General features: G+C 51.0%; 1 protein-coding gene across 2 annotated transcripts in view; it reads right to left on the bottom strand.

The window, feature by feature from the left end:
- PALLD (palladin, cytoskeletal associated protein) overlaps window positions 1–14,215 on the bottom strand; it is a gene marked incomplete at both ends in the record, with an annotated part of 341,943 nt that overhangs the window by 29,291 nt on the left and 298,437 nt on the right. For both annotated transcript variants that reach the window (XM_084232237.1, XM_084232236.1), the window contains one exon: window positions 9,426–10,010. In XM_084232237.1, coding sequence (XP_084088363.1) covers window positions 9,426–10,010 — 585 coding nt within the window. The remainder of the gene's footprint in view (window positions 1–9,425; window positions 10,011–14,215) is intronic.

Genomic DNA, 14,215 nt, shown 5'->3' on the forward strand with positions numbered 1-14,215 from the left:
ACTACCACCATGTTAAAAATTTTATGCAAAAACTGCTGCAACTACTGCATGACTGGGAGGGAAGGACCCACACAGCCAGGGCCGAAGCTGGGACAGACAGACCCTGGATCCTAATTACGTTTCTGGGACACCGTGTTAACTGGCCATGGAACCATATGGAAGTCAAGAAACCTCCTGCCTTTCACCTGGCGGTAGTCGAGTCTTCTACTGATGGTGGAAAAACCCTAATTGGTGGCTTTTGCAGGCCTTTTCTTTCTGGTTATTTGCCCCGAGGTTCAAATACTATGATATTAGACACTGACATTAAGAAAAGTAAAATATTGTGATAAACCGTGTCTATAATATCAAAGAAGTAGTTAATCAGGTTTCAAGTTGTCTCCTCACTGGGAACTTAAGTTTTTAGGGATCTGGGCAATGGACCTGACACTTAGTAATAGCAAGAGCCATAGGAATTTGATTTATAACCTCAATCTTTTTGCATCCAGTTCTTCAATAAAAATAGGCAGAGCTTGTCAGTCCTTGTAAACGTGGAGGCTCTCTGCCTTGCTTTTTTTCTTGGGGGTCATGTCATCGGCCTTGAAGCTTTAGTTATCCCCTCAGAAAGGACAACACTGACTAACTCTCCCCCATTCACTGTCATACCATGTTTGTCTCTTCCTGGCACTCATCACACTTCATTACTGTATGTTCTCCTTGTCTCTCCCTCACCCGGATTCTTGTCATCAGGATGGCCATCGGACAGCAGACCCCCAGATGACACTCATGGAGTGAGTGAAGGCATGCGCTGGCCACTCCATGCCCACATCCGGCCCCTCCCTACCTTTCACCTGTCAGACTAGGAAATCTGTGCCCGAGCCACTGGACATCAAATACATGTCAAGAGCCAGGCTTAGAGCAAGTACAAGTTACACAACTTGGGAAACAAAGTTCTATGTTACTTTTAACTAGAGCCGCCCATCTGGGAAACGAGAAGAATTAACTTTTGACATCACCCGAAAGGTAAATTTGAAGACAGCTGGTTCTCTGTGAGGTCAGATTCTGGGAACACATGGCTTCCCTTTATTACTTTCAACCTGACACATAAACCGGTTGCACGACTATGTGCTCACGAGCAGCCTTTGGCTTCAGAGGGCTTCGCTGTTTGTGCAGGCAGATCACCCCGAGAGCAGTGCTCTCTGCGCACAGAAGGGCGGGGGCAAAAGGGCAGCTCTCCGGCGCAGAGCAGATCACCTCACCTAGAGGAGCACAGGCTGTCTGCAGCAAGAACACACGCGCCTAGTCAGCACAGAGTAAGTCCTGTTGCTCACAACGCGCTGCCTGGCATCCTCGACCTCTGTAGGGGACCTTGGGAAAACTGCTCTGGGACATTTCACAGAGAGGCTGCTCACCTCGGTGTGAGTTCCTGCCACCCGGTATTTTACTGTCTCAGGGAGTACAGTAAAGTAACTCTTGCCCTTTCACAATGACAATAAAAGCCTTATCATTCTGTAGTTCTTCTAACAAGCCACTCCCCTCAACACATCAAGATCACCGGCAGCTGAAGGGCATTTATGCCATTCTGGATTCCCCCTTTCTTGAAGCCACTCTTTACTTACGGAACTTGAGGTGCGCATATTTTCTTAGTTCTGAAGCCCTAACACTGAAATAAAAATCAACTGAAAGTTATGTCTAATAGTCATTTCACAAATACTTATGGGACATCTAGCAAGGCCCAGTGCTGGGCAAAAAGATCAGTAAGTTCTGTTAAGCCTGGAACCCAAGAGTTGGTTTGCAAGGTAAGTGACTATTACCTGATGACATCTTGGAATTCTATGTATTACAAATTTAATGCATGAAAATGAGGGGGGACCCCAAATGAGAGTGTCATCACTATAGTTTCAACTCTAGCCTGTGGGATACAGAGAGGATAGCCAAGTCCCAAAGGGGGGCCCTTGATCACAAGAGGTTACTTAACAATAAACTTTGCGGGGTGGGGGGGAGTTAAGGAGCAAAGTAGGTGATTGTAATTCTAGGTACAATGGGGGTGCAAGAGAAACAGGAAAGGACGCTGGTGAGAATGACTGCAGAACACTCCAGAAAAGAGATGTCGAAGGTGTTGATGGAAGGAGAAGGGCAGCCGGGGAGGGGGAGAGGAAGGGTCTCAGCGTGCATGTGGGGTCTGGGTGAGTCGCCTGCACGCTATCTGCTTTGTTTTCCTCCTCTGTAAGGTGCAGAGCGTGAGGACGAGCAGCAGGCGCCTCGCGGATGACTGGGCAACAGCATGAACTACTATACGCGAAGCACCTAGGCCGGTGCCCGGCAGGAAGGGTGCTCCCGGGGGGCCGGGTGCTCCCGGGGGGGGGGGGGGGGCGCAGACACCGTCTTCATGGAAGGGAGTCGCGAAGGGCGATGGAAAAGACGAGACTGGCCGAGGGCAACGAATGGAAGAGGCGAAGGCGTGAGGGAATATGCCCCCATTCTAGGCCGAGGGGCTACGGATGTACAGCTACACCCCACGGAGCCGCTCCCGTGCTCAGCTCTGGGTGGGCGCCGGGAATGCGACGGTGAAGAGAAAACTAAGTCACTGTTTGCAGAAATTATACCCGGTCATGGGGGTGGCTGGGGAGGGGGGAAGGCTGGAGCGCTGGGACGGGCCAGGCGCGTGAGCAGGAGTGTGGGCGACCACGGGGCTGAAGACCCCCGGAGAGCTGGGCAGGGCGGTGACTGCGACCCCCCAGGACAGAAGTCCGGGGCACAGTCCTTTGCACGCTTCTTTCCTCAGGGCAACTCTCCCTGTGCTCAGATGATCTCGCTTGGACTAGCGTGACTCAGAAAATGCTCTAAGAAACTGTGTTTCAAACCGTGCATGGAGCTGAGGCCGACTGTTCAAGGTTAGGGCTAGACACCAAACTGGGGTATCTGGACAACGAAGGCAGCGGGAAAGGAAAAGCAGGGAGTTGTAACTCGTGGAGGCAAAGTTTTGGCAACTTGTTTTCCTAAAAAAAAAAAAATGAATTCTCTGTTTGAGCTTGATGTCAAGTGGCTGTGGTTTGCTCACCCAGATGGCACCACTTTTGATGAATTAGAATAAAGAAGGGCAACAACTCGTCAGGTAATAAGAATGTCTGGTAACATCATCTTTCCTCTTGGTTTGTATAGTTAGAAAATAAAACCTGTACTCAAAGTAAACTGTTGCTAACATCAGCACTCTTCAGAGAAAGCGGCTCAGGGGCAACCGGTGCTAGTAAACAACTCACGCCAGGCCTCCCACACGCGCTGCCTCAGCTTTGCACACGCGGCCCAAACAGTGCAAAACACGTCACTGCTCTGCTTATTCTGGCTTCAACAACATGTCACCGTTTTCAAATAATATTCACGTGGCTGCAGATAAAAACATCTCCAACATATACACCAGCATCTGGAAGGTAAAATCTTCCAGATTCAACCACCACCAAATCCCAGGGGGGTTTTCTTCTCTTCTTTTTTACTCTTGGCTACTGCATAATCTTGAAAGCATCCTTCCCGGATCTGCTCTAGTAGGTCAAGTCTGTCAGCGTATTTCAGAAACTCAAATCTCCAGAGCACAATATTGATTTAAGAGGTCACGCGCCTGTCTAGCAACCAGAGGGTTTTTTTTCTTCTTACTATGAAACATCCTTTTATTCTCCTCTTGCCATGTTCGGGAGAACCTGATGATCACTAAACACCAGGATTCCAGGGTGAGCAGAGTCATTACCACATCAGCATTCAGGCATCCTTCATATTTAAGAAGGCACCCGAGATACACACACTGGGTTTTGTGTATCAATTCCAGGTTTTCAACTAAATTTTATAATGAAGCCAAATAGGTGCACCTTCCGCTCAGATTTAAAGGGAAATAGAAAGCTTTCTTCTAATATTTAATTCTCTTCACATTACTTTCTGGGTTCTTGAGAGAATAAACTCGCACATGTGTGCACTGTGCCTATGTGCTGGCCCCGTGCATCTGAATGCAGCCGCCTGGGTACCCCGCGCATCTGGGTTCACAGCCACCTGGGTGCACAGCCTGGGTACCCTGCGCATCAGGGTATACAGCCACCTGGGTGCACAGCCTGGGTACCCCGCGCATCAGGGTACAAACCACCTGGGTGCACAGCCTGGGTACCCTGCGCATCAGGGTATACAGCCACCTGGGTGCACAGCCTGGGTACCCCGCGCATCAGGGTACAAACCACCTGGGTGCACAGCCTGTGTACCCCACGCATCATGGTACTCAAGCACCTGGGTGCACAGCCTGGGTACCCCGCACATCTGGGTACACAGCCACCTGGGTGCACAGCCTGTGTACCCCATGCATCTGGGTACACAGCCACCTGGGTGCACAGCCCGGGTTCCCCGCGCATCTGGGTACACAGCCACCTGGGTGCACAGTGGCTAAGACTGAGTTGCTCCTGGGCAGAATCGTCACCCAGTCACGCAGACCCTGGCGGCCTACTAAGATACTCTCGCCCAGGTCTGGAGGCAACTCTCTGTGACTCCTCCATGACAGACTGTCGAGTGTGCGGGGACAAGACCTGGGAAGACCTGGAATCCCTTCAGGCCTCTGCCCATAATGGGGAAGGACACGGGCCCCGCCCACCTGCTTCCTGCCAGAAGAGAAAGCCAATGCGGGAGTGTGCAAAGTCCCACGTCGCTTTGTCTTCCGGGTGCTTTCCTGCTGGTTACACTCTAACCACTATCTTGTTTTAAAAACTAAAATACAACTAAAATCTGTTGCAATCTTTTCCTTATGACCTGGGGGTTTCATTTCATTGGTCTGCAGCAGTTTTCTTTTATGAAGATTTAACAGACATCAGATTTATGAGAGGCCGACCTGGCCATAGATCAAGACTAAGTCACACTGTTCTCTACCCCGGGATTCCCTGCTCGGGACTGCAAGCCTTAACAACAGATGACAAGGTCCGGCCTGCCTGTCCCTTACACGCCACGGGGGAGAGGGACAATGACATGTCTGTAGCGAGCTGAGCATGGAGTAGCTGACCACAGCCTAGAAGCTCTCATTAACACACAGGTATAAAAGCTCTTAGTGACACATCTTCTTCTTTTGACAGACACGGGCGGCAGTCAAAGCCAAGCCCTACTTACATGAAAGAGACAATGAAGCACAAGACACTGTCACACTGTGGCTGTGTGGCACTCCCTGAGGACAGTTCCAAGAAAATGAAGTGGGGCTGGTTCTCCAGGCTGGAGCTGATGTGCTAAGTGAGAAATGCTGCACCATCTCCAGGGGCGGCCCCAAGCCCCTTTGGGCTAATTCATGTGTAGAGGAACAAGGTTCCTTCAAGCAATGGAAGCTGGGAAACTAGCCCGGTGGTGGTGAGGGGAGTAGAAACTTTCTATTCATTTCATAAAAGTGCAACCAGGTCTCCTCTGAGGCCTATTCTCACTGCCTCCATCAGACACATTCAGTCCTTAACACTGGTTTCCGTCAACAGCTTTGAGAAGGGTGATGTTTTCTGTCAGTGACCCCAGTAACCTTAGGGGAAAATGCAGCCACCTGAGAAAAGAAAGGCTCTGGAGGAATCGGATATGCAGAAGTTCCCAGCCCACAGTCAATCAACAACCAAACACTGGGGCTGGAGTCAGTGAGAGGCGCTGTCTTTTGCCTTCCTCACTGTGGTTTATCTCTGGCACCCATGGCCTGAGAAGCAGAGCCTTCTCTCCAAGACTCTTCAGAAACTAAGTACGCTACCAGCCTACTCTCCAGATGGAAGGGCAGTGCTACACACACACACAATGAAACAGCTAGCATGCAGCCGATAAAGAACGCTGAGGAATCTGAAATTCCAGTAAGATTTTGGTAAAACAAAGCAGGGGAGAAAAACGAAGGTAGTTCTGTTGGATCATGTGTAATGGATCTGTTCGCTGGCACCTGACAAACACGGCAAACCCAGCCAGCCAGAGAAACAACAGCAGTAAAACTGAATTTGCTGTCATAATCTCATGTTCCCAATGAAGTATAAGTGAAAGTAATTTAAAAAGATTCATTTGACAATAGTTTGGCAATTCCTTCAAGTTCAAGGACACCAATTAGTCATGGTAGTCCTGAAAGACATTCAAGCTTCGGCAAATTATTTGGATTATTGTGATGGATAAATAGCTACATTTTTGTTTTTAATCGGAATACAAAAGAGGGATCCAAAAATATGCCAGAGGGGGAAAATGTTTCAAAAATTACATGTATCAAACCAAAAGAATTCATTCTTCAAGTCTGTGTGACTTAGTCATCAGATAATTCCTTGGAAGACAGAAGGGTACCCGAACAATAATCGTTCGTTGGGCTGGCACTGAGCTGCAAATCTGCAGCCTGGTAGTGCCACTTTGGGTATCACAGCACCTGACAGCCCCTGGGTTTAGTTTTTCCACAGCCACAGAATCAGCATGATTTCCCCATTAATTTTTAAGAGATGGCAGGAGCTTTTACTGGGTTTCTGGGATAACACAAAATATTTTGACTCCATAAAATGAGTGTTTGTGACAGATGTGCATAAAGAGCAAATGCTTCTACTACTTAAGTTCGTAACAGCTTATCTCTTAAGAGAATGTCAAAGTCAAAGATGAGAATAAGCCACTATTTCTAATTAAGATGATGAAAGGTGTGACCGCCGTAGGGGAACGGAAGTCTGCTACCCCAAATTAATGCCTTTTTGGCCAGAAGTTTATTTCTTGGGAGGGGCTCTGAAGGCTGGGGGAAAGTTGCTTTTCATATTTGTATGTTAGCTTCTCTAAGACCCTCTCCCAGGAAGAACTAACCTTATCTCTTTTCCTGGAAAAGGCAGAACTTAAATCTGCATGCCTTTGTCTGCTGTGCCTTTCTGGATAGACTCCTGACCGAATCTTCTCTCTCTTATGCCAGTGTCGCTAGGCTATTTAAGTTGGACGGTCCTACAGGAGTCACTCAGCCATGCTGGGGGTCTCCCCCATATATAGGAGGGCTACATGTTATTAAACTTGTTGGCTTTTTCTCTTATTAATCCCTCTGATGTGTCTGATTATTTTCTGGCCTAGAAGAACCCAGAGGGGTATGGGATGACTCCCTTTGCACTCCAACACCTTGGTCAGACTAATCTTTGGTGGAATTCTATAGAGGAAATAATACCAATACAGTAATCATCTTCCTAGAAGATTTGGCACCATTTCATAGTAAAAGAGGACAAAATAAAACCCCAGGTTTTCAGTCTAACAGCTTCCTTTTAGCAAGAGAGTACAGGTCCTTGCAGCCGCAAACTCAAACAAAAGTAGAGAAGAAAGGCAGGTTGTCCACAGACCAGCTGGCTGACAGCTCAGTAGAAGCACATGACCACTTCATTACCCTGCCGTTCCCCACCTTCCTTTGACTTATTTATTCACCTACTCATTTGACTGCGCTTTTCCAATGAGGATTTGAGAAACAGCCAGATTTCAAACAACCCAAGTGATCAACATTTAGAAACAAGACATCTGTTGCTAAACAAGACATCTGAGCGATGACGTGGCTGCATACCAAGGAGCGAGTGAAGGGTCAAGGTGCTAATGGAAGCACCCGGACACAGCAGGCCAAGGACCAACACAGCATCGCTCATCTCTGAGGCGGCGTGTCTACATCCAGTCAGTGGAAAACTTACACAGGAATGGAAACAACCGAACTGTAAGGTCTTATGCCTTAGCAGAGTTTCCTTCTTTTCTCTTTGAGCCATATTGCAATTCTGGTAAACTCTGAAGTAGGTTTTCAACAGGACGAGTTGAGATATGGGAACTGGCTTGCCCCTGCAGCACTTACTTACTGTGAACTCCAGTAAAACGAGCAGGTGCAAGCTTTTACTCACTCTGCTACACGGCAGGCGGGAAACTTAGACACCGGGGCTAACAAGAAGCAGGTTTACAGCAGCACCGGTGCTGACTCAGAGGATTCGCATCCAAAGGCTGAGCCCAGTTTGCAGGAAGTCGGGGGCTTATATACGCTTTCAGTTTCTACAAGGTTCTGGGTGGGTTTGCATTGGCAGCTGTACATGGTGAGATATGATGTGGCTACATACCAAGAGGGAGTAGTACAGCTGCATACCAAGGAGCAAGTAAAGGGTCAACAGTCATGGGACCCCTGCAGGTCCATTCTGCCTCACGGTGGTAAATGGTCTAACGTGAAGCAAGATTCCTACCGGGAACTAAGGTGCATCCCAGGAACTGAGCAAAAGGTGGTCCCTAAGACCCCCAGGCTGCTTATCTCAAGTCACCATGTGTAGGGTAAGGAAAAATGTCAGGCTTTTCTGCCCTCCCACAATCAGGATAGATGATGGATCCTTGCAGTCCTGAGTGCATGCCTGATGGCGGGCACCTGGAGTAGGGTGTGGGCCGAGGTAGATGGGATTCAGCTGAGCTAAGACTGTGCTTTTTAAGGGCGGCGTCACGGGGACGCCAGCAGCAGCAGAAGTCGAAGCAGCAGCAGAAGCCGAAAGAGAAGAAGCCCGAAGCAGAAGCAGAGAAGGCCAGAGAGCCCAGAGAGAGTGAGGATTTGCTGGGGGCTGGGAGGACTGCCAGCCTCCCGGTCCCCCAGCACCCCTGCCTGCCATATGCCTGGTGAACCCCAATAAAAGACATGCAAAAAACCACTGAGGACTCTGACTCCTCCTTTACCCGGTCTGCATGGGATCAGAAAACCTGCCCCGTGTCCAGTCCTGCCTTCACACCATGCTTCAGCAAACACGCCAAACGCCTGGACGCTAAGTTCTCTTGCGACCTTAGTGTACACTGTCTAGGTCATTTGTCCTCAGAGATTTTGTCCCCGAGTGGGAGGACTGTGGAGGGCTGCCGCATGATCCTCGAGACAGGGAGAGACCAGTGTTAGGTAGGGTGCAACACGGGCAAGACAGGAGCCATGTGCAACACCTGGAGGTGACGGGCAGGCACGGGGCTGCCTCCCAGCAGGCCGCGCAGGCCCTCCCGGCTTCAACCTCGTGAAGACACCGCCCTGTGTTCCTCCCGGCCCGCCAGGGGGTGTGCGGCAGCCGCTCCGCGGTGAGCGCGGGTGGAGTGGAGCCTGAGGGGCTCCCTCAGGAGCCGAGCAGCACCGAGCGTGTCATGTGCGGAGGGCGTGGATGCAGGGGTAGCCAGACATGGAGTCAACCATCCGTTTGGTTTCTGGGACCCCGGGCAGGGCAGCCCCAGGAGTCCTCGGAGGGCGAGGGCAGACCTCGGCCGGGGGTGAGGCGAGGCGCCCGGTGGCCGCGGGCTCCCTGAGAGCTGGGGGAGGCCCTGCCGGCACCGCCGCGCGGCCTGTGGTGGCTCCCGGTCTCGCGGGCCGGGCTCTGGGGGCGCGAGGGGGCGCGCGGGCGGGCGGGGAGCGCGTGCCTGGCTCTGGGGGCCTGGGGGTGCGGGCGGGCCTGGGGGTGCGGGCGGGCGCGGGCGGGCCTGGGGGCGCGGGCGCTACTCACGCGGGGGCGACGCCCTTGGGCAGGCCGAGCGCGTTGACGGCGGGCGGCGGGCCCTGCGCGGGCAGCAGGGCGCTGAGGAAGGCCGCGGGCGTCTGGGCCTGGCCGGGCCCGAAGCGGGCGGCGCCGGGCAGCGGCGGGGGCGGCGGCGGGAAGGCGTCGGGCACGGGGCCGGCGGCGGGCCCGGGCGGCGGGGGCGGCGGGGGCGGCGAGGGCGCGGGCGGGCCCCACGGGGCCTCGGGCTCGGCGGCGCCCGGGGCGGGCCCGAAGGGCGGCGGGGCGGCGCGGCCGAACGGCCGGGGCGCGGGCGCCAGCGGCGAGGGCAGGCCCGACGAGCCGGGGCTGGAGGCGGGCGTGGTGGGGCCCGAGGCGGGGCCCAGGTTCTGCGCCGCGATGAACTGCTTGGGGCGCGCGTAGTTGAAGGAGCCGGACGACTGCATGGCGGGCGCCGCGCGGGGGGCCAGCGCGCTCCGGGGCCCGGGGCCCGGCGCCAGCTCGGGCGGCGGCGGCGGGAAGGGCGGCGAGGGCGGCGCGGCCTCCTGCTCCAGGCGGATCTGCTGCTGCAGCTGCTGGATCCGCAGCGGGTCCCTGCGAGACAAGAGACGCGGTGAGCCGGGTGGGGGGTGTGGGGTGGGCAGATGGGGGTGGGGGAGGGTGGGGGGTGGGGGAGGGTGGGGGTGCGGGGTGGGGGAGGGTGGGGGTGCGGGGTGGGGGAGGGTGGGGGTGGAGGGAGTGGGGGAGGGTGGGGGGAGGGTGGGGTGGAGGGGGGGTGGAGGTGGGGGAGGGTGGGGGAGGGTGGGGGGTGGAGTGGGGGAGGGTTGGGGGGGGACTGGGTTCCCCAAACGCGCCGGGCCTTGCTGCGGCCACGGCCCCAGAACCCGGGACAGTCAAAGAAAAACTTCCAGCCCGAGTCCTCAGTTCTCTCCCTTGGAGCCAGTTTTTTTGGAAAATTCTATCAGAATGAGGAAGTTAAAAACACCACTTGATTTAAGTTATTTTTGGCAGACTCGGGCGAGTCCAATTTGCCGACTTCAGGGCTATCAGCTCTGCATCCAGTAAAACACCGCAGGCGCCTTTTTCTGGGGGGCAGCGAGGTGGGGGGATGCACCTGAATTTCTGCTTCTGTTGCTTACACAGTGTGCCACGTTTTGCAAGCGAAGCAGGCAATTATCTGTCAATTATTTATACAAACCACAGCACATATTGATATTTTGTGCCAAATCCAAAATCCATGCAGAGGACACCTACTTTTTTTTTTTTTAACACTTTAGTGTTCGATAGGCAATAATAACATTTTTTTTTAAGTAAGGCAGTTTTTTTTTTTAATTTAAATTTTATTTTTATATTCCCCATGCAATTGCAACCCCCTTATTTTGACCCCAATCCCTCCTTTCCCTGCCCCCTGCCCCCCATAGAGTATCTCTGGTTCATAGTTGTTTGTTGATTTTGATTTTTTCTTTCTTATAGTTATTCTTTTTCCTGGTCCCTTATTTAAGTTTTCTAGATTCCTGCTATGATTTAGTCAGGCAGTTTTAATTGCCCAGATTTTTCCCTTGAGAAGAGACAGTTTGAATTTTAATGTCTGGAACTGAAGTTACTGGGCAGCTAGCAATTAGCTAAACTCTGGCTGTTTCTTACTGGAAAGTGTTCCTGTGTGGCTGAGCCTCCCGTGCCAGTTATTCACAGCCGTGACCAGTGGCTGCCGAAAGACACGGTGAACAGGAGGTGGCACTATAACCAGATGAAACAGGCGCAATTCTGTGCATGGGCAAAGCTCTGAAGCCTTTTCAAACCAGAAGCCACAACCCCCCCAACTACCTTACCCATAGGTATTTAATCTTTAAAATAAAACTTTCAGAAAATCAGACCAAAAAAAGGCAAAGCTGCCGATAAAAAGATTTAATTAAATCTGTTATCAAGCATCATTACATGTGGGAAGATCAGAAAGTCTAAATTCCTCCCCCATCTGCTATGCTCTTCTACACGGGACTGCACTTCATGAAAGGAACAAGAAACTTTCTTTGGAACTGGGATGTATAAAGAGAAGCTGGTTCTAGATGCTTAATCTGTGCTGAGCATAAAAAACCCCAACTAGAAGAACTCTGTGGGGTCCTCTGAACTCAGTTGCAGCATTTTCCAAGCAGCCATGCCACTGCCGCAACTCGCAGTCTGAGGAAGTTCCTGATGTCCCCGTGGCTCGGGTCGACTGCTGGGCACATGTGCTCCTGCCTTCACGGATGTTCAACTAGCCCAGGAATAGAAGTCATAAAGCCACCCGGCAGCGTGGAAACCACGGACTGACACTCTCCCTTGGACTCCCGATCTCCCTGCCTTCACCATCTCTTTCTGATTTCCTACATCTGGAAAAAATGCCTCCTTCGCCTGGGATATTGATTATCAACATTGAGCTGACCTGGGCACCTGGACTGGGGGTGATGCATGTAGGCCTCTTCCGGGATGCCGCCCTCTGCCAGGCCAACCTGTGCTCCCCAGGCCAGGGCCTCACTGTTTACAAGGTATTTTAAACTGGGCCTGTTCAACAAACAGCTGTGTGCAGTGGGTCTGCTGAGGCTGCCCCGGTCAGTCATCACCTCTCATGCTGGGGCAGGACTCCTCGACAGTTCAAGAAATTACTAATGTAGCATGGATGCTTAGGCATTCTAATGATTTGGTTACTAAGAAATGTTTACTTATACTAGTAATATATGAAGATATATATTGCAGTGGAGAATTTTGCTAGGGTCTCCCCATACTACACCCCCCCCACCCCCCACTTTGCACCGGGTAGGACTGTAATTTGCAGGGAATGAGAGGGCTGGGGCTGGGAGAAGGGACAGCACCACCAGTTATTTTCAATCTCAAGTGCCTGACTTGATTTCTGAGCAAATGATAATAAAAACCTGAATTAAATGGACCAGCCACCTCCATTTTGAGAGGACGAAATGCGCAATTTTGAGTCATTTTCTCACTTAAATTATTTCATTCAATTATTTTTCTAAAAGTTGACTTTCACAAGGGTAAAAAGGTAAAGAGAATAAAAAGGATCAGAAAGAGAAGATTTATGGTGGCCTTTGAAAATCACATAACTTTTGTTATAAAAATTCATTTTCTGGTTTCCCCATTGTTTCTGCTATCCTTTCTTTGAAATAAGAAAAAAAAAAAAAACCTAAATGGACTCTCTTGGAAATACCAGGTAAAGGGTGCTGGAAAGTGAGGTGAGGAATTCTAGCAAGCCAGCCCTGGTTGCCAAGGACGCACTTCAGGTGTCACAGCATAAAATCTTTGGTTTTGCAAAACTGCATCAAACCCTGCCCCAGCTTGTATTCTTTTCTCTCCCCACATTACCCCAAATCATAGTCTAGGATTCCTCACTCTTACGCTTCCTTCAATGCTAAAGGTTTCAACATTTAAGGAAGTGAGTCCGGGCATTTTGCTAGGCCCTGTCAGTTCTTTGGTAAATGGATCCTAGGGTTGGCTGAGACTGGCCTGTCTCTAGCTGACCACATACATCCACATAAAAAACTCTGGTCTTCAATGTGATTTTCAAAACCTTCACTCTCCATGTCCTTGCAGCCAGAGCGTCGTCCAGGGCCTTTGTGATCAGAGTCAGTCAAGGTTTTAAATATTCAAGAATATCTGACTTCAAATTTGACCCCTTTTAGGGTGAAATGGTACAAAGATGAATTCAACTTGGCCACCAGAGAGAGGGATTAAGTGCTAACTCAGTGAATCCCCCTCCACAGTTGAGGGAATGAAGAATCCCCTTCTCCTCACCTCAATGCTCGGGCCACAGGTTTTAATAAGAAAGGTTTACAGGTAGTGGAATGGGACAAAGATTTAGATTTGACAGGAATAGACAGTAGAGAACCTGATTTGCTTTCCAATCAGTAATCTGTGCTGCCACTAGATTAAAGCTGCCTTCGAAGAAAGCAAGCAGGCAAGAGGCAGTGGGAGAAAAGGTTCGATTCACACTCAGCCCCTCCAGACTCAGACCCCGACTCCAGCTGCTGTGAGCTTCCCGTCGCTGTGAGGATTTACATGAGCGCAGTGCCTGGGTCACAGCGCAAGAGGGATCATACCGTAGATCTGGTTCCTTTACAAAATGGGCCTTTAAAAATGGAGAGAACGTTCTCTTACTGCAGGGGAGTTTGTTCTTCACCCATTCCCACTGCATGTAGCTGGCAGGGGGTCAGGAGTGGCATGTGGGGAGATGGGGAAGTCAAGGTGGCGTGAGCCATGGTGATGGCCTGGTCCCAGCTGCTCTGCATCCTGGTTCTCAGAACCATGGCAGGGGTAGGAGGCAGAGAGTTCTGAGCAGCACCTGGCACTGGACTGACTCACAACAACCCCGGGAGGCTGGGATTATCATCCCCATTGGAAAATTCCCTGTAGGCCAGTGAGGTCAATAACTTGCTCAGGACAGACCTGCCTGGGAAGCGCTGGCTGGCTGCACAGCCTTGTGCTACATTACCCTCTCCAAGTGCCCAGTAAACAAAAACACTTATTAAAATGTTAGTTGTGATTACTACATACCACTTTCCCTCTAGGGAACTGTGCCCCAAGCTCAAAATAAATGATGTGAAAGTAGACTTCTGGAGAACAACTTTTATGGAAATTGGAAATTCCCAGTATGTCTCTCTGGAGCAGTGTCTGGGCTGCAAGTCATTTATCTCCTGCTCCTACTAATAAAGATGGAGTATTTATAATTGTCTGGAGAAACTCTTGGGATCGTGAAGCTGGAAAACATTTGTTTTCCGAATAAATACGCTGTTGGCTCACATATTCTCTTTTTT

Source organism: Talpa europaea (assembly GCF_964194135.1).
Source record: "Talpa europaea genome assembly, chromosome: 4".
NCBI lineage: Eukaryota > Metazoa > Chordata > Mammalia > Eulipotyphla > Talpidae > Talpa > Talpa europaea.